The 12,689-nt window shown below is 45.9% G+C and overlaps 1 protein-coding gene across 13 annotated transcripts in view; it reads right to left on the bottom strand.

Annotated features, from left to right (window-relative positions):
• FBRSL1 (fibrosin like 1) overlaps positions 1-12,689 on the bottom strand; it is a 509,440-nt gene that overhangs the window by 284,200 nt on the left and 212,551 nt on the right. For all 13 annotated transcript variants that reach the window (XM_039378903.1, XM_027733066.2, XM_027733072.2 and 10 more), the window contains one exon: positions 1,814-1,915. In XM_039378903.1, coding sequence (XP_039234837.1) covers positions 1,814-1,915 — 102 coding nt within the window. The remainder of the gene's footprint in view (positions 1-1,813; positions 1,916-12,689) is intronic.

Genomic DNA, 12,689 nt, shown 5'->3' with positions numbered 1-12,689 from the left:
TTCAAACTGTTTAATTACTAATTTGAAAAATCCTCATTTGCAATGGGTCACCAGGTCACGAGAGCAGCTCCAGTGAAGCCCTGAAGTGTGCCCCGGCCTCCGGGCACTGCCCAACTGTCCCCGCTGACTAAAAAAGAACAGAGTGCCTATTCCCCCCTGAACTGCACTGGCTGCTGAACAGGATTTGAAGATTTTGCAGGAATTAGGCCCTCAGACTCAATTCCTACAGGCTCAGCCTGCAACTTTGGGGGGCAGAGGGAAAGGAGGAGAAAAAACCGGGAGTGCATCAGCTTAACAAGGGAAGTCTCCAAGACCACTTAACGCTTTGACCTGCGCTAATCGCCACGTGGGAACGTGGGAACGTGTCATTCCTTCCCTGTGGCCCCACGTCACAGCACAGCCACACTGCCAGGAGCCCCTGCTCACACACCCACTGAGAGCAGCCCAGGGGAGGGGAAGGAGAGAATCACACCACTGTATGCAGATATAAAATTACGATCATTATCGACCCACAGCCCGGCCAGAGACGCCCCGCAGGCAGAGGGGGTTTGTCCCCGGGTCCCCCCCTGCTGCCGTGCCCCCACCACGGCGCGTGGGTTCCCAGTCCTGGAAGCAGATCACAGGACATGTTATTTTTCTCTTCCTCCCACCGCGTCAGCTGTTTACAGCGCCCCATTCACACTCCAAACATGTAGAGAGAATTTTCCCCCATCACATTTCCCTGTCAGAGCTGTCAAGCCGAATCCCGCTTTAATCTGCCAAAAGCACTTTTCTGCTGACATTTTTAATAAATACTTTCAGCTTTTAAACACATTTGTGGGAGCCATTTTTTCCCCTTTTTCTCCCTTTTCCTCCTGTAGAATGGGCTCTGAAAGCCTTAATAGCAAATACATTATACTTATCAAAGGCCTTCCCCCTCTCCCCTTTGCATCCTGAAGCGGAGGTAGTGTTTTCAATTTTAAAGCTAAATTAACTGTCCAATTGAATTTAGCTGGTGTGAGCCGTTTTCTGTGACAGGTTTTAGTTATGAAGCATATTTTACATTAATAGAACTCAACATGAAAACCACTCGCTCTGGGATTTCTGTGGCTTGCCATTGAAATGGCAAATTTAATATTTCAGACATGCTCGTGCCAGCGTTTGATTATTGTTCTTCATTTAAATCTCTCCTAACGGGAAAGGTCCTAATTAGTAAAAAATCATGTTTTAATGAAGGCGAAATGCTAATTGCTAACACAAAAAGCCTTCATATAAAATTATCCCAGCACTGCCATTGATTTCTTGGTGACTCAAAAGCCCATTTGTGTGTTTACACACTAGGGCACCGTTTGCTTTTGTTTTATCATAACATTTCACTCAACGTAACATCGAATTTCCTGAGAGAAAGACAGCTTTCCCCCAAAAAACCTCTCATATCTCGGAGGCAGGAAGCATAAAATTAGATGAACTGACTTTGCACCCAAACTATGTGATTACGTGCAGCAGCTAAACCCAAAGATACTGCAAAAAGCTTTTTAACACAACTTCTTTAGGAAAACAAAACAAAACATCAAGCCACTCTTCCCCGAGGAATAACAATTCCATTTTGTTTTCCCATCTCTGATCTTTCGCTTATCATATTATTTGCACCATGATTATAGTGTTTGCAAGGCAGCTCAACCACTTATGCCGTAACACTCAATCATGACATAAAAAAAAGTTATTACACAGTGACCTCTGGATGCCAACATTTGTTCAGCAAGATTTATGAAAAGCCATGTCAGCAGCGGGAATTGCTGCAATGAAGCGATGCTTTCTCCTGAATGGTACTTACATCACTGAGACGGTCCCTTGAGCTGCTCCGCTGAGAGCTTGTGGCCTCCCTGATGCTGTCTTCCTCGCTATTTCTGCCACTTCTGCTTGTAGGGACCTTCATCTAGAGGGAGAAGAAGGAGGGGGAAAAAGGAGATTTTCAAGCACTGCTCTGCCACCTGTTCCCGAGGTCGCCGACAGCAGTTTAGTCACAGTTTCACTCCTACGCCCACGGCACAGAGGAGAGCACGCCTGTGAATGCACGGGGCTTCTCTGCAGCTGTGCTTGACCACGGGTGTCCATATTCCTTTCCACTAACATGTGAGGGAAGTGGTGCTTTTGGCACTCCTGGAGGTGGGCAAGGCTGTGCCAAAGTCCTTGGGCTGAGGTGAGAGGGGAGCGGACGGACAAACCCCGTCCCTCTGCTCCCAGCACTCCATGGCTGTGACACTGGGGTTCCACTGGTGCCTCCTGCTGCTGGGCCACTGCTGACCCCACAGCCAGGTCACTGCTGACCCCACAGCCAGGTCACTGTTCCCCAGCCCACAGATGTGCCCTGGGGCCACCCCAGTGACTGCACCAAGAGGTTGGGACTGGCACAGCAGCCAGCGAGAGACACCAGCCTGAAACAACTTGCTTGAGATACCACACGGAATTCGAACTAATGCAGGATTAACTCTTACAGCCAAGGCTTGTTCTCTAACTGCTACATCATCCTACTTCCTTCACCTGAAGTTGAACTCGTTTTTGGATTGAAGTGAGAGAGGCAATGTTTGAAATCACAGCAACTTCCCGCTTACATCTGCAAAGAGTGTTACAGGGGGAGGAGAGGGGTAGGATAGATGTCATTCACAGCTTCATTCCTGGGCTCATTTACTAACAAATTATTCTGCTAATTCCCTTGTGAAATATTGGGTGGAAAGAAGTGTTTAATTTATTAATAGGTTCTATTCATATCAGTTTGGTTCCATTTAAATTACACTATTTAAAATGTCGGCTTGTACAAATTGGTATGTTTAATGGTAATAAAATCCCTTTGTTTCTTTCTGTCCCATTTCCTGGCGGTGTCAGTGGCCAGCAGGGCTTGCTCGTGGTGCTGATATAACCCCCCCAGCCCTGCCCCTGTGGCACAAGGCACCAGGCTGGCTGGGCACACTGCCACAACGTGGGCACTGCAGCCCGAGCCCTGGGAGCACACTGATCCCTGCACTGCCATGGATGTTCGACAGCACTGCCAGCCAAGTGCCCCACAGCCTCTTCATATTTGAATACAATGTTCAGGGCACTACATGGAGAGTGAACTTCACTACTCATCCAGAGTACACAGCCCTGTATAGGCTTGGGCAGCAGAAGACAGGGAAAGTACTGTGCTCATGTCCAAGCAACAGTAAATTGCTGATGGAAGTCCTTACTCTGCATGCCTTTCTGCCACTTTACACCTCACCAATTCGCTTTCCTCCGCAGGATAAGACTTTTAGACTCAGATACATCAAAGCCCTAGAAGCAAACATTTGCTCATGGTCACCCCATCACACAACCACCACTCCCAGCACAGTGCCCTGTCTTGCTCATCGTAAGCCACCTTTCCAATACGCTGCCCAGCTGCAAACTTTTATCAAGACCAGTATTTCATCTTTGCTCCTACATCAAAATGTTCCAGCAGCACAGCAATGAGAGCTGAACCCTCCTGCGAGCTGCTGGAAGTGTTTCCAGCCAGCACTGAGTTTGCATTTGCAACCACCAGCACCACACATTTCTCTGCAGGAAATAACCCACTCGAAACGCACCGTGTTCAGTCCGTGCTCTCTGTTTCCTTAATAAATAGGTCAACAACGTCCAACACAGAAATCTAACTAGGCTACATCAATATTGGCCATTATCCATCAAATTTTTAATTCCACATATAATTAAGGAAATTTGGTGAGATTTTTTTTTCCCCTAAGTATAAAATTATTGTCATTCACTTACTTTATTCTTTTTTAGGTCTTTATTAACCAATTATTACTTCAGCTACCCCATTATCTCGCCTAGGATTGACGCCAAGTCAATAAGACAAGTGGTAATATCCCCTTAATTACAGCCTTTCAAAAACACTGGCACACCAGCTTTCTTCTGTCATCTGGGTCTTCCTACACTTCATCAAAACCCAACTCCACTGGTTCTCAGCCATCAGCCAGCTCTTCTGAAACTCTTGGCTGTAAAGGATCTGACCTGCCAATCTCAATGCTTCCGGGCAGCAGGTGCTTAGTTTCTGCCTCAAACAGGAACCACTTAACCATTACAGAACAGAATTACAATTTCCCTAATACAGTGCAGAAATCCTATTGAATTCTGTGGCTTTCTGATTTCTGATCCATAACCTTAACCCTCCCACCTAGGAACACATCAAAGCCTGTCAAGATTATTACACTTCTGACCTAAACAACTCCTAGAAGGTTGCAAATTAAAGGAAAAATAAATTACACCATTCCAAATCCTTTCACCTTCCCGAGCACAAACGGTCACCAGAATTAATTCAAAAGGACTAAACTGCCAGCTGTTTAAAGTTAGCAAAGACTCACCCAACCTGTTACCAGACTGGAACCTTTTGCTGTTTTTCTTGAGTTACAGTCAGCTCCAAACACCACCTGTTTCTTTTCTCCAAATTTCATTAAAGGAAAACTACACCTACACCCACAGTAACAAATTGAGACAATTTGACCTGACAAGGTCTTGCACGGGCAAGCAAATTAGAAGCATCACTGCTGCCATTAACCTTTCCAAGTAAATATCAATTATTAAACTTGCTGCACTACCTCTGTCCCCAGTTTGCTGCTGTGAATTAAGAGGGTCATCAGCCTTTTTGACAGATCTTGTTCATTTACACCTGCTGCCTGCCAGCAGGGGAGCCCGCACACCCGCAGCCCCAGCGCTCAGCCAAGCTGCCTTAATTCATCAGTAATTACCCTAATGAGCCGCATGCAGGACCCAACGAGGAGGACAAGTTGTTCTGCTAAATGGATGCATCGGTTTCAGGGGCACTCTCAGCAGACCCGGGTATGAGCGAACTGGACAAAAGCTGCTTTCCCAAAGCTGCCACTGACTCTGCTGCTTGATTTCTAGTGATTTTCTGTGGGTGTTCTTGCTTGAGTTCCAGAAATTCCTCCTAACCACGTTCCCTGATTGAGTTTTACTACAAAAACTAGTATTCCTCTCCCTTGGAAAAGGTCATTACTGTTTCAGAGACTGCAGTGGCTCTGTGAACCAGGGGCGAGGTGGGTTCCCAGCCTTGCTCCCAGCCCAGGGATGTCACAGCTGCCTCAGCACAACCAACTCCCCAAGTTCATACACAAAACATAATCCTCTCCTAGCACACACTTACAGAGACAGAGACACAGGCATTACTGCAACACCCACCCCCGAGGTTAAACACCTCAGGCAGAGGAGCCAAATATCCTATGGAAACACAGGGCCACCTGGGAGAAGCTGCCTTCCCAACCTGGACAATGTCTCAAAATACTCCCAATGCCCAAAGCTCAGCAAAGAGGGGCTTGGAAAGGTGCTCTTTAGACTTGTCTCCTGAGGGCTGGGGGTGGGAGGGGATCTGTTTGTAAATCCAGGCTGACTTCTGAGTCACTTCAGGAAAGCTAAGCTGGAACAAAATAAAAAAGGCACAAGGAGACAATTACTGATAATTTATCTCTTCCAAAGCCCAAATCCTGTCTTCATCCAAACACTAAGGCAGCAAGACATTCATGTCCATATATACTTATTGAAACATTGAATAGGTGCTGAAGTTTTACTCAAGCAGAGCCTGTTTCATCACTGAAGTTAAGGGAATTCTCCAAGAGCATTAATTAAACCCAAGGCTGCTTAAAAACCAGACCAATGCAGTCTCCCACAAGATAAATAACACCCCTGACCCACCACACGCTGCAGAAGAAAGCTGGCAGCAGGCAATCCTGGCTCTCTGCAACAGCTACAATCCAGCTTTTACCAGGAATGACAGATCTTTGTTTGAGAAAGTGGAAGAGAGTTTCCAGCTCCGTGGGAGCAGGCCAGCACTGCAGACAGGGCTGGCTCGGTGGGGAAGGACTGGGGGCAAGGCACAGAGGGTTTGTAAGGCCAGGATCAATCTGAATGCTGCAGGTGCTCCTGGACAGTCCCACACCACGTTCAGAGCCAAGAATTATGAACCTTGCGCTGTTGGACATCATGTAGCATGATTAAATATCATAACTCATCCTGGTAATAACTCCAGCTCTCATTAAAGTCCAGTTCTGCTATCCTGGAATGCTGCTGCCTTTCCATCTCTCCCATCCAACCTCCCCCTCCCTATTTTTGCCCGTGGAGCAGGGGTGGAGGGAATATGTGAATGGGCAGAATGGGTCTTGCTTCCCCCTAAAAGGGCTTTTTCATTACCTCTACGCTGGCTCTCAGCCCCTGCTTTTTAATCATAATAGATCAGCCTGCTCTCCATTTACTTAAGCTCTTCCCATGTCAGAGGAAGGCACGTTTTTATTCGCCGCACCTATTTTCCCATCACGGGCACGCCGCCCCTGCTCATTATTAATAAATACACTTCGATTTATCACAAGCTCCATTTGAGTGCCACGGGGAGCCCGGGGCAAGAGGAGACAAATTCTTTTCTTAAGTTGTTCTGAAAGGTGCTGGGCTGCCCGACCCTCACCCCCATTAACCCAGCACAGCTCGCGCGCTCCTACTGGGAGCTCCACGCCTTGCGCGGCGGCAAACTCGGACTGATCTTGTGCCATCTCAATATATTTGTTCATTATCTTGCGCACACACAGAAGCATTTGGAAATGTACTCGGGGCACAGGCCAAATTGAATCATCTGCCTTCATTTTCCACACGATCTGAAGCTACAGCTGCTACAACAGGCTGTGGGATTTTTATTTTCCTTCCTTAACAGGGTTGGGTTTTTTTTTTTCCCCTCGCTCTTAAAGTCGCAGCGGTCTCATTTTAAACCCCTTGCTGTTGGCTTGGGTTTGTGTCTGTTTTATACAAAGCGGGTCTTGCATACGCACAGGGTGGGAAAAGAAATTCCCAGCAACCTCCCTCTGTGCTGTTCTGAAGGAAAGACAGAAAGCAGCAGCCTCAGGGAGAGACGTAATTGAAATATTCATCTCTGAGATGCCTGTTCTGGTAGCTCAGATGGGTCTATTAATCCACAAATCCTCTCACCTCTGCCAGTGGACAGGCACCAGCAGGAATGGCACCCACCTGCTTTGTGCTACACTTTGGAGCCAGGAATGGTTCCATGAAAAGAAAGCAGCCCTTCCAGATCAGATGGGGCACAGAGCTCCACGCAGCACTGAGCCAAGCTGTCTCCTTTCAGGAACACGTTAACTTCTGAGAAAGAACCGTAATTCCTTTTCAAAGCTTTTGAAGATCAATTTTCATTTGTCTTGAGAGAAAGGACAGACCAAACACAATCTCTGGATTTGGGATTTTACTGACTTCACGGCAAATGTATTTTGGCAGAAGCCACTTGGAGATAAGTGGGCACAGCTGAGAGGCATCCAAGTCTCAGAGTTTAGGTCCAAGCTTTCAGATCACCAGCGACAGGGATGAATCAACCTTATCATGCTCATCTATCTAAACTAATGCTGCTGAACACCACTTTACATCTCATCAGCGTGTAATGACTTTATCATCTGCTCTGCCAAAGGACCCTTTTCCAACTGTTTTCTACAGGGTCAATCTAAGGAAGAAAAATTTTCTGCGGGTAACATTTCCTTCCAACACAGACCACGATTTCACATGGCTACAAGAGTTGTTAAGGGCAACTGTTCCAAACACTTATCAAAGCTAATTGTACGGCCTGCCTCCTTCCCAGCAAACAAGAAAATTATGCTTCAACAGTATTTTGTGAAGACTTTTTTTGCTAACATATGCTTGCATTTTATTATCGACTCCCAGATAAGCTCATGTTTCTCTGATAGACTATCAGGGGTAGCAACTTTCTGCAGCACAAGCCAGTGAACTGCCTTAATAAATACAAATGGACAATTTAATTAAAATATATTGGAGACTTGGAAAAAGTACTATTTGTGGACAAAACAGTCTGTTAAGGGATTGCATTCAAGACTAGTTCAGTGGTGCTTTAAGCAGGCAACAATAAGTGGCAGTCAAACATACTGCACAGAGCTCTACCCCAATGACTAAAGACCACGCCAAAATTATAAACGTCTGTTTTCCAGAAAGGGGGAAAAAAAGTCACCCGGTTGCCTCTGGTTTTAATGCTTGAAGCAAAACAAACCATTTGGCTTTAAAAATGTACTTCTTTAAACCTGAAAAGACCCATGTATCAAAACAAGGTGGAATCAGCTAAACACATTACTTCTGATTTGTTTCCTTGAAAATCCAGCCTTAATGCATTCTAACAAAATTTATCTATCCCAAGCATACCTCATAATGAGATCAACTGGGAAAAATATCAGGCTTGTTTGTATATTTTATACTTGCTCTAACTTGGCAGTTTGGAGATTATGTATTCCCCAGGTCCCTCCTTAAATCGTTTCACACGCTGCAATTTGATTTTCTTTGCTTGCCCTTTTCCACAATTTTTTTGATACATTTTATTGAGCTCTGGCTCAGAGGGAAACGTTTCCATTGAATTAAGGGTGCAATCATTTTTTTCCCCCTCTAAATAAGGACATATGGCGTAGAAAGCAATGCTATGGTCCAAGTATTTTATGATTGAAGTAGGACTCATTTTAAAAAATGACAGTAGCATCAGGTTGGATTAGAGTAGTTTTTCTAATTGGGTGGTGCTGTTGTAGAGGCTGTGATGGGCTATCTTGGCCATAAGTCATTTTAAATATGACGTGTCCATTTTTACTCACTGTGATGAAGAAGAAAACAGCAGCAGTGTTATGATACTGAGGGAAAACTACTTTTTTTTAGCATTCACTCAGAAAGTTCCATGACTTTCCCAACGCTGCTGTTTATACATTTACCTGCTAGGCAGACTTCTGGTGTCCAACCCTGGTTTACCAGTTTCCTCTGCCTAAGTTACTTCAGTATGCCAGTCGAGCAGTCTGTAACACAGTGGTTAATTTTGACCTCTCCCTGGGATGCAGAGAGCTTGAATTAATGGTAGCAAAGGATTCCTGTGCTCAGACTGTCCAAGTCAGATGCTACAGCAAGGCAAGTACAACAACTCAGTGAAGAATCAAAATATTTAAAAGCTAATGATAGTTTCTCAGCTACTGGAGCAACACTGACTATTCACCAACAACCTAACTTTGCATCTTAAAGCTTGCAACTAAACATGAGGGTCACCTTCCATTTCTGAGACCAAATGAACCCCAAATTCCTTTGGTAGGGGCAGCTACCTTTGCAGTTTTTGGAAGGACTGCTGCATGGTGCTGTGATTAGCCAGGGCAACATCCTGCACTGAGCTCAGCTTCAGCTCCCCAAGAGACACTTCTGCAGGTCTGGTGCCGCTTCTAACGAGGGAGTTTGATCTCACAGTTCTTGAGAGGCGCAGTCCAAAAGGGTTGGCCAGTGCCCTCAGGGCTTGGGGAAGCCTTTCCCCCAGTGCCCAGCACCGAGGGGCTGTACGGAGCAGCAGGGCTGGCTTTTCTGCAGCCCTGGAACCGCTGCAATGATTTTTCACAGCTCCTGGGCTGGCAGGTGGCCCCGGCTGAGGAGCAGAGCCGGTCCCGCTCCCCGCACGGCCCGCGCTCCCGGGATCAGGAGCCTTGCTGAGACGCGAGAGCTAATGCTTATTTTGGAAAAAAGCTGGTGCTTAAGCAGGCAAAACTGCTCGATTTTACAGCTGCCATCAGGCCTGCATAGCAAACTGCACTCTGCATGCCCCCAGCCGCACTTGGCAGATGGCAGCAGACAGCTGGGGAAATCTGGGTTTGACATTCGTCAGTGATAAACTGTGTCAGCGCAGCCCTGCCTGGGCTGCAGCGAGAACGTGTGTGCAGGAGTGGGACTGGGACTGCTGAAGGGGAAAGAGCATTCCCAGCCAATTTAACTAAATCCTGCCTTCCACAACAGGGTAGGCAGACGGCACCTCCGAGCCCTCGGGGCTGGATGGAGAGGCAGGCAAGGCAACAGAGGGGGAAGGTACTGGGCTTGCGTGGCAAGGTTTTGGTAGCAGGGTGCCTTCTGTGAGAAGCTGCCAGAAGCTCCCCCTGTGTCCAATGCAGCCAATGCCAGCTGGCTCCCAGACGGATCTGCTGCTGGCCAAAGCCGAGCCCATCAATGACAGTGGCAGCACCTCTGGAATAACTTGGTTAAGAAAGGGAAAAAGTTGCTGCACAGGAACAATTGCAGCTGGAGAGGGGTGAGAATATGTGAGAGAAACAGCCCTGCAGACATCAAGGTCAGTGAAGGAGGAGAAGGAGGAGGTGCTCCAGGTGCTGGAGCAGAGGTTCCCTGCAGCCTGTGAAGACCATGGTGAGGTGACAGGTATCGAGGAGTAGCATCCAACAAATACTCCATGAGAGAGCTGAAAACCTCCGAGCCTCTTACAAAATAAGATCTGTGACTTCAGGTTTCCCATAAAGATGATTTGAACCTGTGGTTCTCATTTATAAAATGCCATCCAATATGCATCAAATGGGAAGTTGGTTTGGCAGGTTTTTTGGCGATGGGAAAGAAATGGATCAGCTCAGAACAGATCATCAGAATGAGCTCAGAACAGACACATCAAGTGTCACCAACACCAGTGCAGGGGACCACAGTGAAGGGATCCCTGCAAGGGAAGCAGGATGGAGGTGTGATTGACTGAGCAACCACTCAGCAAGGAGAGAGCTGCTTTCAGCTGGAGCCAATGGACTAAATTAGGCTGAGCTTACACAATGCTTTTAAACACCATGTAGGAGGCAATCAGAACTGACAGCTTTAACACTGCTGCCATCTACGCACACAGATACCGTCTATTAAAGGCTAATATCAACAGCTGTGATGTTCAAAGCAAAAGCAGATTTAATATACATATTAAATTGTCCAAAGCTGCAGGAGATGTTTCAAAATATATTAGGAAATTCAGCCAAGAAGAACATCTCTGTATATCACAGTATTTCTCTTCTGGTAACACTACTCACCAAAATCAAGGGGTTTGATTTGAATACAAAAGGTGATGATAACCTTCAAAAATGATTTTAGTAAAAGAAGATCCCAAAAAACAAGGTAAACACATTACTAATTATGTCAGACAGGCAAAACATTCAATGCAGTTCTGCTTCAACCTTGAGAAGAAAACAGACTCAGTCTTCTGATAGCTAAAGGAAGATATCAGACAACATTTGCTAGAAACAAAGTCCAGACTGTTGCACAAGCTATAGGATGGGAGATCACGTCACACAGATGTTTCAACCAATCTTGGAATAGCCAGTGAGAAAAGAGAAAAAAGACAAGTATTGGAGACATATTTCAAAGGAGCCAGTAGAGCTGGCTGGGCAGCTATAGGCACATTGCTGTGACACCAGGCTTGAGCAGGAGAAGGAAAAAAACCCAGAACTGGATTGAAGTGACGGAATTGAACTATTTCAGCAAGGTTTTCTGGAAAACTAATCTTCTTGAATACTCCTGGTTTCATTTCTTTGGTAAGCCTGGTCGAAAAGGAGACTGGATAAATATGACAGATTTAGGATTCTTCATGCACTCAATACTGCAAGACATTCTGATAAAAATTAGCACTATATAAATATCAATAAAGCGTGTTTTAAGTGGGGAACATATCAGCTGAGTTCTCAAAAAGTAGTGTCAATAAATAACTATTAATGTTTGCTACAGAAGGTACAAGGATTTAAACAAGATTTGCAGTTATTCAACAGTCCCATCAATATCTGAAAAAAATATTATCAAAGCCACTGCAGATAAAATTCATGTATGGAAATAACACCTATTTAGATTAAATAAGGAAGAGGAGGGGAAGGCAGTTTTAGGCAGTAGCTTGGATTCTTTGGAAAACAGACCCCAATAGGAAAAACATATCCCAAAGCAGAGCTGTGACTATGAGGGATGAAGGTGGTCACCTGCAGCTCCTGCAGGAGAGAGACTGTGCTGCCACACAGAGCCGGTTGGGAAGAGCTGGGAGGTGGCAGTGGACAAGCATCTCCATGTGATCTTCCTGTGCTACAACCAAAGGGAACTAATCCAACCCCTCAGCAAGGGAAGGGAGGCCACTTTCTCCTGGATACAGCATCAACAGCAATGATTGTGCAAAGCCTCCCCAGCACCACGGCAAGGCACAGCTCTGCTGAACTGACAGGCCACAGCCCAACCTGGGGGGCAAACTTGGACAGGTGTCCTGAATTGCTCCAAATCCTTCTTATGGGGACCACAGAGATCAACCAAACCACCATCAGAAGAAGCAAAAGTTGCCAGCAGCTCTCCAGGTGTGATGCACTGCAGGGCTCTCCTCACCTAGAGCTGGGCACAGGAGCTGTCCCCCTGCTGCTGATCAACAGGGAAGGAAATTCTGGAATGGCAGCCTTCAAACCCGGGGGGTCCTTGCCCGTGGTTAAAGGCAGAGACAAAAGCACCCACATTCTTGCTCAACAATTCACTGAACCCCTCCAAGAGTCCCATGTGAAAAAGCTGTGCTTAGTACAGCCAGGCTTCAAACTCATTACTAGGACTGTGAGGCACCACAATAACACAATTAAAACACCACCAGATGTGTGTCATATAATACATGTTAAAAAAAGAAAAGACATACTGTGTGCAGATACAACAACAATTTGCTGTTCAAATTAATTCAGGAATCAGTACCATCCCTATAAACCCAATATATAAAACATATGCTACTGTAGGCATGCATAAATGGCATGCAATTTTTTCCAGATAAAGCCACACGTGCAACTAATAAAGTAAAGCGAAAAAAGAAAAGAAACCAAGTAAATAAATAAATACAAAGGCTGCCCAGGGAA

This window comes from Pipra filicauda, unplaced genomic scaffold, assembly GCF_003945595.2.
Source record: "Pipra filicauda isolate LSUMZ 115617 unplaced genomic scaffold, ASM394559v2 scaffold14_size4853619_pilon, whole genome shotgun sequence".
In the NCBI taxonomy this organism is placed as follows: Eukaryota; Metazoa; Chordata; class Aves; order Passeriformes; family Pipridae; genus Pipra; species Pipra filicauda.
Note: the sequence above shows the minus strand (reverse complement) of the source record. Positions and strands in the feature narration are given on the sequence as shown.